Here is a 16444-nt window from a genome sequence, read left to right as displayed (position 1 = left end):
AGGTATACAAGAATGCTTTAAATTTATGTATATAAGTGTTCTTACTGGCAAACTGATGCAAGAAGTCAGTTCGTCCAGAGTAGAAATGGACTGGAGAACTTGTTCTTCTAAAACCACTGGCTGTAGCCTGAATTTTGCCTGAGATGCTCACACAGTGAGTTGGTCACTCATATCAGGCTGCTGAATGTTCCCTGTAACAAACATCTTCCGTTCAGAGACAGATACATGGAAGTGTACTGACTAAATGGCTTTCTGTGTCTTAAAAGCCCAATCTCATCAATGTAACCCTTTGAATATCGGTATTTTACAGTGGGGAAATGACAGGCCTAAATTGAAAGGCTTGTGTTCCTTCAAAGATAAGAATATCAACAGATACCTTTCCAGATCCACTCATGTAGAGACTGCACCACTATTTCCTCAAACACTTGTTTGTGCTGTTCCTAAAGGCAGTTGCTTTTGTATTTCTTTTTCCAGACAAACCATGTGAGCTCTTCTGCTCTCCACTGGGGAAGGATTCCCCTGTGCTGGTGACAGACAGGGTCCTTGATGGTACTCCATGCGGGCCTTATGAGACGGACCTCTGTGTACATGGCAAGTGCCAGGTGGTGTAACTTTCTTTTGTTTTATTTCTGGTGTCATGTATAGTCTGGGGCAGCAGTGTATGTCCTAGAAGAACAGGCGTCTGTGTGGGTGGCTGGGAGGCTGTCTGTGAGGTGAAAGGGCAACCCTATTTTATAAGACCCAACCCCATTGCAAGTGCTCCCCAGCCCTGTGTCTTGATCTAAGAATTATAATAAATGCCCAAGGTATGAGATTATTACTGAACAGCTGGGAACATTCAATGATGACATTTGCTTGTGTGTAGTCATCAAATGGCTTGGGTGGGAAGGGACTTACTTCTGTGAGGGGAGGAGATGGGAGTGGAAATCTGGCTTGCTTAACTGCTCCATTTTGGCTATTAGAGGAATCACTGAAAAAACACTGGTGCTGCAAACTGGATCCCAAATTGTCACTAGCCTTTTACAAATATTACATTGCCAGCACCATGATGCTTTTCAGGTCTACCTGGTTCCTGCCTAGAAATACTGAGGAAATGTTTTAATACTAGTTGCTCCTTGGCTGGTGCAGCTGCACAAACCAGTAGCTTCCCCGTGTGCTTTTTGTTGACGGTATTACTATATAGTCGCCAAGGTGAGTTGCTGCTGGTCCCCATCATAACTGTTTGAAAGGCCTGCTTCCCCTACATTAAGAAAAAGGTTCCTTTCCTCCCACAAACTAGGTTTTAAAGTTCCATGCAACAGAGAATATATGTTTAAAGGAGCAGATGCTGCAGCCCAGAGCACAGCCCAAGCCAGTTTTCTTTTGCCTCTCATCTGCATTGTCTTGCTTGGGTTACATAAAGAACAAACCAGAGAGAATGTAGCATAGGATTCCTTCTGCTGTACCACAGTGGGATAATCAGTTTCCCCTTGGTTGTCACCGAATGGACCAGCCAGACCCTGAACTTGCTTGTTTCCTGATGTCTCTGGTCAGACAAGTCAAGAATGGAAATGAAGATGACTCTGTTTGAGAGTCTTCAGATGTAATTCCCTTTACCTGGAGTGAAGATGTGATGGCTTATAACCATTGGAATGATGATTATTTCTCTCTAGGCAAATTACATATGGAATCAAAATTAGGTGTGGGAGATCTTTGATATACAGCTTTTTGTGGTTTGCTGGGCAGTGAGACAGCTTGTAGTGCAGTACATAGAATGCTTAGGGAGGCTGTCTCCTAAAGCTGGTGTTTCAGATTCCTTAAGAATTTAGTGGAGTTGTGTAGACCCATATTAACTGGACATTTAAGGCTGGGACAAGGGAGAAAAGAAAATGTTTATTTAAAGATCATAAATTACAGGAGGTCATTTGGAATGGGTGCTCCTAGCAATGGGTTGCAGTTGGATTCAAGTCATTTGTCACAGACATTATGACAGGACCGGTGCTTATGGTATTTCTCTCTCCTAATCATGTAGCATGTGTTCAAAGTTTGCTGCACATGTTAGTGATGTGAAAGACAGTTGAGTTGGCTACTGCAGCCTTGCCAGTGCTGGATTCTCCCTGGCAGTTCTTCCTCTAAGTTTTATGCTCATCTAAATTTGTATCCTGTGCTTGGAGTTCCTCTTTTCAGTATTAACCAGCCTGTTGTATCCACCAGAACAGCTTTCTAGCAACACTGTTTACTTCCAATAACTTCACTGGAGATATACTGGCTTGCCCTGGGGGGCACAAGGCGCATCAAATTTGTCATTATTTCTGATTTCTATGAGCAGTGATTAGGAACTACCAATTTTTATTGCTTTGAGCCTTCCAGGCAGGGAGATAAATGAGCATGATATTCACCTGGGTATAACAGAGGCTATGGGGACATAATGCAGCTTTACTAATAGCAATGCAACAATATAAGTGAAAAACCTTTGTCTGGGTTGAATTTTGCACTGCTGCAGGAGACACTTCCCACTGTGTCCTGCCAAATGCTGCTGAAGAGGCATAATTCAGTCATTCTAATTTATTCAGATGAAGAATCTGAATAGCAAGTTGCTGGGGAGCCAGCACGAGTTTGATTCTTTACATACTCTTTAATAGAAAGTTCTTTGAATAGAGCCAGGTTCTGGTGCATCCCAAGTTACTTAGTTTTTCCCTGTTTTCAGCTATATCTGAAAAAAACCTAAAAAACCCATTAATAGACTTTTATAGTAAGGCCAGCTGTGTACCTCCAGCTGTGTGCCATTGACCATTATGCTGGGCTGGCCAGCTTTACTGTTCCAAACATTCAGATCAGCCACAAATGGTAAATCAGACGTTATGGCAATGTACATTTTCTTCTTTGAGTGAGGAGCAGTAGCCAGCTCCCCTCCAAATGAAAACCTTTATGAGCACAGAGCTTTGGAGGTACATCATCAAAATCAAATTGCAGTCTAAGTCAGGGGCAACTGCCTTTAACTGTGCAGAGAGGTGATGACAGCTGCAGAACATTCAGTCCATTTGCATCTGGCTGAGAGAAAATGCAAAATGATCAATTCAAGCCGAGCAGATTTGAAAGCTTTGTGAACTCATTTATAATACTCTTCTGCCTTATATGCAATGCAGTGCAGTGCTGAGAATTGCCATATGTGACTGCGTACCCCATTTGCCACAGATACTTGTCTAACTAGCTGCCTATTAAACCAATTTAGTCGGCATCTTTATTTAATTACTCTTCTCCTTATTTCTTTACCCAGCATAGACAAAGCCTGGCAACAAGCATTGCAGGGGACTTGGAGAAGAGAAGAAGTGCTGAAATCAGAGGGTGGTGTTACTGTTATTTATTTTCTTGTGTAATCCTTCTAGTTAAAGGCTCTCAAAGGCAAGAATGACACATTGCCAGTATAACAGACAAATTAGCAGTAACCGTTGCCTGTGAACATCTAGCACAGGAAATGTAATAGCTCTTTTCCCTTCAGCAGGAGATGCTCCTAAATGAAACTCATGCATCGTTGTTGCATGATGAATGAATGTAGATGAACACGGCAAAGAAAAAAACCTGGTTTTGCAAGGAAAGCGGAGTTTTGAGAAGGGAAACAGGAACAGATTATTTGAAGCCTCAAAATACCCTAACTGCTTGTAGACACTAAGGGAGGAGAGTTTTCCTTCAGTTGTACTTTGTGAACTTACTACAATTTCATTTTAAAGCCACGAGCTGAGCTCCAATACAGTGTGAATGAAGCCTTTTGGTGTCAGCTTCACTATACCTGAAGCAAAATCATCATAAGCAACAGTATCCCTGTATTTATCACTTACATCTTAAAGCAGCTGGAGTGAGTAAACTTGCTTAATACTTTGGTTATACATAGAAGCACCAGACAGCAAAGTCAACACTAAATTTAGCATAGGGGTTCCTAAGTCGCCTAGACTTATTATAATCTTTCTCCTGGTCTTTGAGAAAGACATTCAGGAAGTCCTTTGAAATCATAAGGTCTTAATTCGATTTTGTCCTGTCCTTGTTTATTGGAGTGGGTTTTGAGGCTGGAAATTTTGTTCTTGATAGTGATAGAAGTTTTCCAGAAGGAGGACAAAATAAAAGGTTTGTAAAAGCTTCAGGGTTGATCTCAAAAATTGAAGTGTTACAAAGTTACACCTTTAAAAGAAACATTGTAATGACAAATGTGCTTATCCTTACCAACTTGTGGGCAAAATAGATGCCTTGTTCAACATGTATTCAGATTTTTGACTTTTTCTCCTTGAAATGTGCACAGTCTTCTAGCAAGAGGAATTCTTTATATCCTGGACTTTTCAGAGGCAGAAAATCTGTTAGCAGGCTTGAGAAGGAGAGCTGTCTGATGGATCTGAGGAGAAGGAAGTTGAGAGCTCATCAAGGCTTTGCAGGCTCTGTCTCTTTACTGCTTCCACAGTTTGCTTTCTGTAGCATGGGAATTGCAGTCGTGGGGAAGATGAGATAGGATGGTGCAACCTGCAGTTCAGATTGCTTTTATCATCTCATATTTCTATTCAAGTGACAAGTGGCTTTCAGAGAGAGGTTTCCCTGATGGTTTTGTTCTTCCTCAAGACTGTTCGGTGTATGTTTCGTGAGTGGAAGCAGTGCATTTACTAAATTACAGTTCTTCACTCCATGCTGCTGATGTTAATATAAAACTGCTGGCAGAAGTAGAGCTACAAAAGGTGTCAGATGTCACACAGCAGTGGTGTGGGGAGAAGACAAGCTGCTCAGCTGACTGTTATGACGCACATGACTTTGTGCTGGCTTTTCTCAAAGGAGGATTTGTCTGAGACTCATGATAGCATGAGAACTTTCCAGTGGGGACTACAGATTGTACTTCAGTATGTAATCTAAGATCTCTTTGAAAAGAGAGACCTCCTGTGTAGCGGAACCGGGCTAGAGATCAAGGGCAATCTTTGCTGTGATTTAACAATTTAAGAGGTGAAAACATTTTGGCTCCATCTACAGCTTTCTCATGAACGTTTTGTCATGTCACATCTACCTTTAATGTGCTGGTGAATCCACAGTACATTCAATGATGGCAAGCCACATATTAGGCTGTCCTGGCACAACAGAAAGATTATATAATGACTTTCTCCCCAAAGCAGTTGTTATACAGTATGAAAGGGGAGCACAAATTTGAAAATGGACACATTTTCAAAAATAGCTCTTGCAGATTGGATAGGCAGTGTCAGGAGAGGGCCACAGGTGGCGGAGGATAAATTGCAGTTGTCTACTGGACCTGTTGCTGGCAAACAGTCTTCTGCATACTCAATACCCACTTTTTGCATTTGATTGATGCATGCAGTTCTGGCTTTGCCTCCTCACTTGAGTATTTTCCATGTATTATTCATATTCTTGCATTACAAACTGTGGTACAAGATGTTCCAGACTGGGTAGCTTGTCTCTATACTTGGCTTAGCACTGTACTTTGATAAATTATTTAGTGTATGTGCACAAAATCCAGGATTGTTTGAACTACAGAAACCTGTTGTATAATTGCCGCCTTTTTTTTTTTTTTTTTTTTTTTCAATTTCTGTGTCTGTAGCAATGCAATCTGAGTCCTAGAAAGAGTATTAAAGCTTTCGGTGAGTAAGGCATAGTGACAAAACCCAAGTTTGTTGATATCTTAATACTTTATAGTGTACTTTACAGTGAGATATGAAAAAAAATGCTTTTCCCCACTATTTTTCTTCTACATTAACCCACAGAAAGCATTTAATAGACAATTAATTGTGTTATCTACCTTGGAGGCTTTAGATTTTGCTTGTGGCTTGAGCAGCCAAGAATTGACTGGAAGAGAGGCTACAGATATATCATATACTGATAAATATATTTTATTTTCAAATCCAGAACTGATATGATAGATGCCTCTTTTAAAGAATGGGCACTTGATAGAAAATACTCTCTTATCTGCAGCCTCTTGGCACTTGTACAAATGAGGGCAGAGACAAGGTAGAATCAGGTCGGAGGTCTCAATTCAGATGAAGCTGGTTTGGAAGGATCAGAAAGGGTTAGCTACAGAAAGCAACTAAAGAACAGAAGCAAAGGAGTTCCCTGGACAGGAAAAGGCTTTGTATTATTTGCATGTTTGCTCATATAGCCTGTTCTGCTGCCAGAACACAGGAATTTTGACGCATAACGTTTACGTTCCATATGTAAAACAATGGTTATCAAGAATAATTGTATCTAGTATCCCCATTAACTGCTGAGGGATCTAAGCACAAAGTCCATGGGCAAGTGTAATTGTATATCTAATGCAGATAAGATAACGCTAATTTTAAATAGGCAGTGCATATCTCCTATTTCAGCAGAGCTGTTCTGATTCAGATAAAATCTGAAGGCTTGGGAAATGACAGGAGGATGTTTGCTGAACTAACTTCTGTGTGGACTTCTATTCATCACACAGATTTTGTTGTGGAACAGAAAAAGAAGTAACTTACAGATGAACTGCTTGATTAGGGATGCAGGCTCACCTTCTTGTACAAACCCTGACAGAGACCCATAATCCTCCACAAGAGCAGTCCTGTTTAAAACAAAGAAACAAGAATTCTCCTACCCTCGGATCTAAATGTCAGTTGCTCACATATGTACATTCCTTTTTCATGTGGCCCATCCCTGGAGGTATCAACGGACATTAGATATTATGGGCAAAAAATTGGCAGGGTAGATGAATCTGTCATAACCAGCATGCTCTGTACATGATTAATTTGTAAAATGGTACATGTTGCATCAATATTTGTATTTGATCCATTGAGACAGCTAGTTAGTTTGGCATATGGGAAGCATTATAGTTTTGTGAGCCTACAATGTCATTTCTTACACAGGGTGGGTGTATATAACAAAAATAATTGTGTTTATGTAGCAAAACATACTCACACAGGCTGTATCAATTGAGTTCTTGCACAGCCATTGAAAATACAAATAAAAATATAATTTAAAAATATCCAAGCAATATAGAAAACAGTTAACACAGAAGAATCCAAATTACGTGTATTCAGAAGAAAAGAGGAGTTTTCCTATGCTGGAGTCAGCAATGACTGAAGCTGGAAATACCACCCAGCAAGCAGTATTTTCAGATGTTTAATTATAAAAAGAGAAGAAGGAGGAGGGTGAGAAGGAAGGGTGGACTGAGATAACAGCTCAGACATAGTGAATTTCAGGCCTTTGGCTCAGCAAATGTGCTGTTACCTGCCAATTTAAACGTCAATGGGTAGTTCCAAAACACAATGTCGGAGTAGGAGAGTGCCTGGGTTGAAGATCATTAAGAAATCTGTGGGTATAGTTGTGACTGGCTGTGCTGGGGACTTGAAGCCCCAAAAGACTTTTAAAGTTTTTTGCCAGCAATCTGATGTTTTAATATGGGCAAGGGACTGTCTTTGGTTAAAATTGGTTCCTTTTTGTCCAATTGATGTTAATAGCACTGCAGGTTTTCAACAGCTAGTACATGCAGGAGGTGGAATTCCTGGATGGTGGCAACATCAGTCTCTTTGCCAAAGTTATGGATATTCCATGTTGGATGGTACAGGGAACCTCTAAGAGTAGAAGAACAGGGCTGACAGTGGCAAATGCTCCCACAGACTACTAAACATGGTGGTTACACCAGGCTGGCTTCTTAGTTTTTGTTCTTCCTTCTGAACACAGATAAACTCCAAGTGCTCTGCTCACTCTTTAAAGGATCATCTTGGTAAGAAAACAAAACTCCTTCCCTTCTCACTAGTCCATTCAAGACTGATGGAACTGAAACTATCCAGCTATCACTGGACAGGCTGGTCCGTGGACTCAGTCTGCTCACCTGCAGGATAACTCTTGGGTCAGAAAACATACAAGATGGTGTTTATGAGGTCTTCTTTTCTTCAAAATGTAAAGCTTCCTCTTTCTGCTTCTTAATTAAAAAAAAAAAGACTGTACCTTCGTTGGTATGCTGGCCTGTACAGGAAGCAGCACAAAACAAGTTAGAGATGATAAAGATCAAATAACTCCCTTGAACTATTTGGGTTTTAAGGGATTGTTTCTGCATTATGAAAACCTGACTTTTGAGCAGTTAAACTTGCATTTTCTCTTTGCATAGAGTAAATTAAGCCCTCACTTTTTTGAAAGCTTTATGCAGGTTGAGGACAGCTATATCTATTTTAAAATTGACAGTATAATACATACGTTTCCTTCAGATCCATGTTACATTCCCTGTTAAGGTCCTGATCTGAAGCATACAGAAAAATGTCAGTGAGAAGCTGATGATGTACAGGCTCGATAGGTCTTCCCCCTGGTCTGATGGGGCTCAGGCATCAGCTTCTGGCCCCCAGTGCTGGAATCTCAGGGACTTTCTTACCTTGGAGAAAGGTGGACATATCTCTCAATTAACAGTCCAAGGACTGCTGGTGGATACTTTCCTCCCAGGAAGGGTGATGCTCGCTGTTTTGCCCCCTTACCCTTCCAGCCCTGTCTCTTCCCCTTTGCACTTGTTTTGAAAGTGGCAATATTTTCAATGTGGGGAGTTTCCAAAGGATCTGAGTGACTGAGGTAATCACTGTAATGTATTTCTAAATTACTTTGCACCTTTTGGAATCTGTTGTCAAATCTTAAGAAAAGCTGCTTCATTATGTACTGTTATTAAATACACTTTTAGTTTGGAAATTATTGAAAGGATTGGAGAGGGGGAAATGGGCTCTAATGTTTATGCAGACAAGAGTAAAGTGCTTCCAAGGTATTTTTCTCCCATAAAGTAACAAGAATGCAGCAATTTTCATGATGAAGCCAAGAAAGAAAACTGTTCTATTCTCTTAAAGACTTCCCTTTGTAAAAAGCCATTTTCTGGCCCAAATCTGATGAGGGCTTTAATCCTCAAACCCTGGATTGAAGGGAAAGTCTGCCCTGTGGATGGGAGGGATAGTGCCATTAAAGGGAAGGCTGCAAGGGCCATTCCCAGTTCCTCCACTCCCAGGAAGTTAGGGTGAAGATGAAAGGTAAAAAACCACAACATTTTTGGAAGGTATATTTGTGGATTCAGTGGGTGCTCTTTCCATGCCTTCAAAGAGGGTCTCAAGTCAAAGCACGTCAATGACCTTGTAGATGTGGGAGGAAATGGCTTGTCTTGAAACCTAGCGTCAGAAAAAGGGGGGAACTTATTCTTTCAGAGGCTTTGCTGGCTTGCACTGGTTTACATTATCTGGGAAACTACAGCATAAATGCAAAGCATGTGATTGCTAACTCCCCATTCTTTGCCTGCCTCCGTTATAGCCCAACAGACTCCTCATGTAGCATTGGGAATAAGTGTGGTTCAACACTCATTATATTCCCTTTATTCATTTGTGTGCTCACATAGTGCTAATAACAATGCAGTACAATAAAAGATAGCACTAGAGTCTTAAATTAAATGCAGCCTTTCCAGTATCTCAGCAGGGTGGCAGGCAGGCATATATTTCCAGCTGCCTTTCAGCAACCCCATTAATAAATCATATTTATTTTCCTGGAAGGAGAACTGCTGGGACATCCTTCTGTTTTGGGGGCAGAATCACATTCAATATCCAAAAATTATTTGTTGGGCATGGGTGTCAAGTTTAAACTTGAGAATTGCAACTGCCAGAAACTCCAGAGTCCTCTTCCTACCTTCCTTTAACTCCCATTTATACGTTTTTTTTTCTTGTAGTTCTTGTCCACCAACTTACATGCTGTTCTAGTTAATGAGCAGCATTTCCCTTGTATGTGTTCAGGATGATAATTTTTTTCTCAGCATGTGTCTGTCTGTAATGATTTACCCAGACAAACACTGCATCAGAACACGTCTGAATGCTGGCAATCTTTGATCCCTCTAATACATCTGGACTTAGGCCGTGGCCAGTGTCTTCTGAAACAAGGGGAATGTTGGAGTTCAGGTCCAAATTGCATTGCTTACCCGCAGACAGTCTCAGATAAACAGCCCAAGTTCTATTAATATTTCCCTGCTTACCCTGTTTTCCAAAGTGTTTGTTGTTTTGATTGTTCCCTAAGATATCTCTCCAACTTTCCTCTGGCTTTATTTAAGAAGGCAAGGAAAGGAGAGACCTAACAGCTTTATTCAAATAAGTCTTATTAGTGGCAGGCCTGCTAACTCATTTGCCAAGAAACTGTTTTCCTACAGAGGATAAATCTTTAACTAATTTTTAATAGTAGAGTCTCCACTAATAACTTGTATAATGACAACTCTTATTTCGGTAGAAACTGATATTTTGGGAGTGCATTGGATTTTTATTTTTTTTCACAATTGAATGTCTAAGCTTAATACTGTGCAAGCCTATGGAAAATTTCATGTTGTGTAAACAATCTTATCATACAGATTGGCCAGATATGAACCTGACCTGCTTCCGCTGAACTACTTTTGTACTGCAGGTATTTAAGCCACCTGATTAATGAGGTCTTTTTTCAGATATTGCACAAGTGTAATCAGAACTGAATGTTACGTTCCCTGTTAAGGTCCTGATCTGAAGCAGAGCTCATTCAGTGAGAAGCACACTGGAACCTGTGACAGCACTCTTGAGTTTTTGTGTGGTGAAGGGCTATGACCGGGATTCTGGTTACATGGGTTAATTTTCATTCAAGAAAATGGCATTTTTCTCCTCTCTAGACTAAGTATCACAGTAGCAGTCCATTTCTCTGGGGTGTCCTTGAGGTCCTCAGATGGAAGTTGCTATACAAACATGAAACGTTTCAATCTGTTGTGTTTGAAGGAGGTTAAAAGTGGTACAAAATCTATGATGATATCTGGAATAACTATTGTTTCTGAAACTCTCTTCAGTTAAATCTTCTGAATCAAAGGTCATGCTCTTAGTGTTAGAGAAGGGAGTTGCTGAATAACCAAGTCAATGCCATTCCAAATGAGAGCTCCCTTGATTCACAGTGTTCTCTTCCCGTTCAGGTTTTCAGTCAGATGACCATCTTAGTCTTGACCTCAATGTCTAGAGATACTTTAAGTTTGCAAACAAAATAATGGGGACCTTTGGTTGTTGTCATTAGAAAATTGGCTGCGATGGAATCATTGGCTCAGCTGCCAAAGAGGATCGCTGTGGAATCTGCAGTGGTGATGGCAAAACCTGTAAAGTGGTGAAAGGCGACTTCAACCACACCAAGGGGATGGGTGAGTAACCCTCAGTAGCATTTGAGTGGAGTGGAGGTTCTCTTAACTGCTTGAGGAGAGTTAGAGTGGTAGCAATAGCTCTTCTTGGATAGCATTGGACCCATCTACTCTAGTAAACAATAAGAAACACAAAACAAAACCCAAGTCAATTCCAATATGATATTCTCTCTACTTCTTAGTTGCCCAGATAGCAGCCATTGCCTGTCTGAAGTTCAGAATGAAGTCATGTTTCTCATTTTTAATGCTGTTGATTTTAAATAAGAGACAAAATCACAGTATGTTTTCCAGCAGGAGGGAAGTCTGATTTCAACAGCATCTTTGAGCTTTTTGAGAACTCAGAATGATGCGTGTTGCAGATGATTCATGTTAGAATCAGGATATCTCAGCTAAATGAAAGAGCACTCCCCTCTGAATATTTTTACTGATTTCCTGCCAGCCATAGTATCCAGTATAGGATACAAGAGCTTCTGGTCAGAATTAAGACTTTCCCCTCTCTTGTTAAACGTTAATGTATACGCAGCTTGGTGTCTGAATTAGTCTTTGTTCCAGAGTTTCTGTATTGCAATTCTGAGAAACTTATCACACATCCTAATCAGGCAAAGAGAGGGAAAGCCAAATCAGGACTTGCAAGCTGCTCCAAGAGGAAGGAATTGTCCAGAAAAAAATTATTTTACATTCAGTGAATACAGAATTGCCATTTCTGTAAGGAGAAACTCATTTAACACATGCTACTCCAGGACAGAGTTCAGCAAAGCATACAAAGATTCCTTTTAAGCACACATTTCAATTCTGTCTAACTAAAGCAGCACCAGGGCTTAGACCCTTAATCAAAGTCTCAGCACTGAAGTTTGAGGCTCTGATTTTGTATGTGGACCTCTTCCTCTGCACCCTTCTCCTCCTCACCTTCCTCTGCGGAACCAGCTGTGATCTGTCAACTCCTCTGAGACGCAGGTAGGATTTCCCACCTGCCCCACATCTTTCTGGAGCACACTTATGCTGTTGTATTGCCAGGCCAACCTGTTGAATGATTTCCTGCATTACTGCCTTTGACTCTTTTGTTCCAGATATTTTCTACCTACTTGTGTCAAGGCGTTTGCATTAGATGCAAATGGTGGGAAAAGTTTCTCACTTCCATTGAAAAAAACTGTTCTCCATTCTTGCAGCAGAGTTTATAGCTGTGCAGGAACTTCTTAACTGCTCCTGAAGAGTAACTATCTTTTATCTTTTCCAACGAGACTCCAAAACATCTTGTGCAGATAAATAAGAAATTTCTGGGTCACTGCCAGGAGGTTGCACCCGTTTCCAACTAGACTACTTGAGGGTGGTAACTTTACAAGGCTGTAGGAACAGAACAGTTTCAGCCTTAACTGGTTGTCTGGCTGCCAGGACACTATAGGAGGCTTTCACCCCCAGCACCCTGTAACCTAATAAGAGGAGATGGCTGACTGAATCATGGTCAGTGTTCAAGCATTTATTGATCCTTATTCTTTGCTGATCATCTCAGAAGTGCAAACTTGTCAAAATATTGCTTTGTCAGTGCATTGTTTCCACCTTTACCCACCTCACATAATCTAGAATTTGTTTTTACAATTATAATCTCATAAACATTTATCATAAGTTTTGATTTATTAATTTGAAAGGGAAATACATTTTATGTGGGAATAGTTCTAAAAAGTGACATCCACGGTATGCCAGACAGTCTTCTTCTGGTTTGAAAATAATCTTTGCTTTTCATTTTTTTAAATTATGCTCTTTTAACGAGCATTCTAGCCTACTGAAATGGAAAGAATATTTACAGTCTTTTAATTGTTCACTGTTAATGTTTTCCTGCTTTTGGATTTCTTTTATGTTAGACACTGAAAACAGACTTGTTGTTTTCACTTATGATTCCCAGCCTCAATTCTGCAAACATTTTTTGCATTGTGAGTTACTCCCATCAATTTCTATTCATATACTGCTGTTTTGAAGAATCAGGTCCTCAGGTTAACTTACTGAATCTCTCCAGGAATGGTTCTGAGGTATCACAATTGAACATGACGTTACTCAAGAAAAAAACCGGCCTTTTTTCTTTAAATTGACATTTAAGTAAATATGTATAAAAATGTGACAAAAGTTTGGGCAAAGGAGAGTACACAATATGACTACAGTAACAGAACCAGGGTTTGGATATGTAAATGATTGCACAGGTCAGTGGCAAATCCCCACGAACTTGCTGCGATCCAAGTCAAGGCCAACGCACTGACTCAAGTATGCTGATTTATTATATCAGAAGAGAATAGACTTCAAACATCAAGACATTGATTGTTTTGGAGTGGTATCTGTTTTGGGATTTGCAGCTGCAACGTTTGGGCCAGATCCTCAGCTGCTCTGCACATGGGACTCCCTTGACTGCAGGATTGGTCCCTATATGTCCTGTGATTACAAATTATGTTGTCAAGCCCTGTGTTAACTGAATTAAATCCATGCCAAATCCTTTCTGTTTCTTAGTAACCAATAGTCATTGTAAGAAGGTTTCCACATGTGTGATGGCAAAAGCAAAGGCTGTTCCCAAGTGTTTCTCATGTAAGATACTTGAATGCTGTTTGCAGTGTCAGGGGGTGTTGGTGACATCCTTTGGTGTTGGTTCTTTGTCTTCTTTTGGTTGGATTAGATGGGGAGATTGGTATCAAACGCCATGGATAAACTTCAAGTCCTTTTACTATTTAGCTTGGTTTGTCAAAGATATCAAGTAGAGATCCTTTCCTTTCAGAAAACCTATCTACATGAAAGAAAGCCAAAATTTCATTAACCAAGTAAAAAGAACCAGGCCTATTTCTTTTTTTTTTTTTTTTTTTCCCAACCTTAATGTCACAGGTAAGGTTCTGCCACTCTGGAGGGGCACGATGGTGGAACAGTCAAAGTGTGTTATAGGAGGTCCAGCAGTTCAGATCTTGCCACCTGTTATCCAGGGTGATCCAACTGGAAATAGATTCCATTTCTCTTTTGTGGAGGTCGAAAGCCTTTATTTGTGATGCTAAACACCACGCACACTTGTGTGCAGCTGGCTGTCTTCAGTAGGCCAACTGAATGCACTTTTTAGACTGAGGTTTACTTTTGATTGGCAGCACGCCCTGTACCTATTTCTACAAAATAATTTTCCATAAACAAACACAGACTTGTTCTGAAGTCGATCTCTGTCTCCCTGCCGCTATACAGGGGTCCTAGAAATAAGGACAGCTCTTTGACTCGTATCTGTTGGGTAGCTGATTTATCACTGACTTCTGCCCAGACTCCAAGGCTGTGCCTGTAATGCTGAAACTTGTGTTGAGAGTGAGACCTGCATCCATCACTCTTGATTTCTCTCAGCCATATTAAGATTTTTAATGCTGCCCCTTTGCTTGTTATCCTAAAGAAGCACCACAGTTATTTGGATTTCTTTTAATGGCAGAATGTAATAAGGTGAGATATGCCAGCTGTTGTAACTATCATTTTGGGAAATGTAAAGTGTATTTTTGCTAGCAATTTTTTCTTTTTAAGACAGTGAAAAAGCAGGCTTTTTATTGTGTACACTACTTGTCCAGCATATATTTAAAAGAAAGAACGGATATTTGAACAGTAGTGCTGTAGTGCTGGCTAGGAGTGTCTTTAGCCAACACTAGAAACTCTTTTTTTTGACAGCGGAGTGTACATCTACATTATGAGAAGACAGAACCCTAGGGCTAACTGGGATCTCTTGTAAGGGTTTAAGAAGAACATGCAAGATAGATATCCCGGCAACCAGCTTCACAGCAATAGTAGGAGGCTATGAAATCTATCCATGGCTCTCCAGTGAAATGATTTTCTTCCAAATGAACTATCCCATGGCTGGAAGTGGACAGGTGCCGATGGAGGAATTACTCTCGAGCTAATAGCATGTGAGAATCATCATAGCTATTTAGAAAATGGACACATAGTTACCACTGACTGGATGTATTTCCACTCGACTGCAGCAACTAGCACTCAGCAAAAGGTGCAAAATGGGGAAGGGTCTTGGAAACTGAGATGTCCAGCTGGTACCCCAAAATGTTACAGAATCTGTGCTGACCATGACCAGCAGATAGGCAGGGCACTCTGATTTCCTTGGCTTCCACCCTGAGATCTTGGTTCAAAGCACTTTTGGAAAGTTTGGTAATGTGATGAGCACTGTTGACTTTCTCATACCTAATTTTCATGTGTATACAGGGTTAAGATATGAAGGTACAGTGCCCAGAGATCAGTACTTTCAGCCATGGGATAATTTTTGCTTTACCTCGGAGTCCGTCTTTCATTGCAATGTGAACCAGAAGGATAGTTTTATAGTAGATCAGTGACATTCTGAAGTTCATGCTAAACTTTCTGTTCTTTCTGGTAGTAATAACAATGGCTAACAATGGATTTTCCTGTGTGAGCTGCTTTCCTCTTGCAAATCTCTCCAGCATTTAAATGAAGATACAGTAGCCACTGTTCACATATTAATCTCCTTGATGACAAAGCCACCTCTTTGTTCTGGTGTCTCTCCTAATACGAGTTACACCATATAATTTGTATCTAGGATTTGCTTCAATCACAGTCTTACATTCCTGAGACACTGATGTAATGCAGATTATCCAGAAAGATTGGTGCGTGCCAAAGTAACTGTTCCCAAGGTGGAGTATACTACATCCAGCACTATAAATTATCAAATAATGAAGTTCTCCTGTTGTACTTTCAAAGCTTCATCTTAAAAGGCTGATTTATGGGTGAAATTACTAGAAATACTGCCTGATAGTTGCCAAATCTCATCAGTCTTTAACCAGTTCCTCATTTAAAGCAGAACTTTAAGCCCAACCTTGCAAACCCCTGTGTTGCAGACAATTATCCTAAGACCTAACAGATCTTTGAGAGTCATTGACTCGGGGCCAGTTCTGAGACTTTTTTTGATCTTACTAGCTGACACTTGATAATCTTTCTGGCAATCTGCAGTTACAGTTTGCTTAATAAAATGTGCCTGGAAAACAGAGGAGGTGTTTTCTGGTGCACTTATCGCAAAGATCAGGAATAGTCTGTGACCAGAAGCCTCACATTAGCTCTAAGGACCAGACTGGACTGGTGGTAGCAATCTGAGTTTGTACCTGTGGCAAATTTGCATGGATGATACATAGTGTGTTTGCAGTAGGATTTGACCACTAACTCACACAATATGGCTGGAAATAATGAATGAGAGTGTCAAGACACTCCCAGTGGGACATGCCCAAGAATTCTGCTTCATCTCTGAGAGGACAGGTCCGATTCATACAACTACAAAATGATTCGCAGTTCACTAACAGAAAAGTGAAGGTCAGCAGT

At 40.5% G+C, this 16444-nt stretch overlaps 1 protein-coding gene across 1 annotated transcript in view; it reads left to right on the top strand.

Annotated features, from left to right (window-relative positions):
- Positions 1–16444, top strand: part of ADAMTS17 (ADAM metallopeptidase with thrombospondin type 1 motif 17) — a 192240-nt gene that overhangs the window by 121142 nt on the left and 54654 nt on the right. The window contains exons 14-15 of the mRNA XM_056347461.1: positions 475–602; positions 11002–11122. Coding sequence (XP_056203436.1) covers positions 475–602; positions 11002–11122 — 249 coding nt within the window. The remainder of the gene's footprint in view (positions 1–474; positions 603–11001; positions 11123–16444) is intronic.

This window comes from Falco biarmicus, chromosome 7 (genome assembly GCF_023638135.1).
Source record: "Falco biarmicus isolate bFalBia1 chromosome 7, bFalBia1.pri, whole genome shotgun sequence".
NCBI lineage: Eukaryota > Metazoa > Chordata > Aves > Falconiformes > Falconidae > Falco > Falco biarmicus.
Note: the sequence above shows the minus strand (reverse complement) of the source record. Positions and strands in the feature narration are given on the sequence as shown.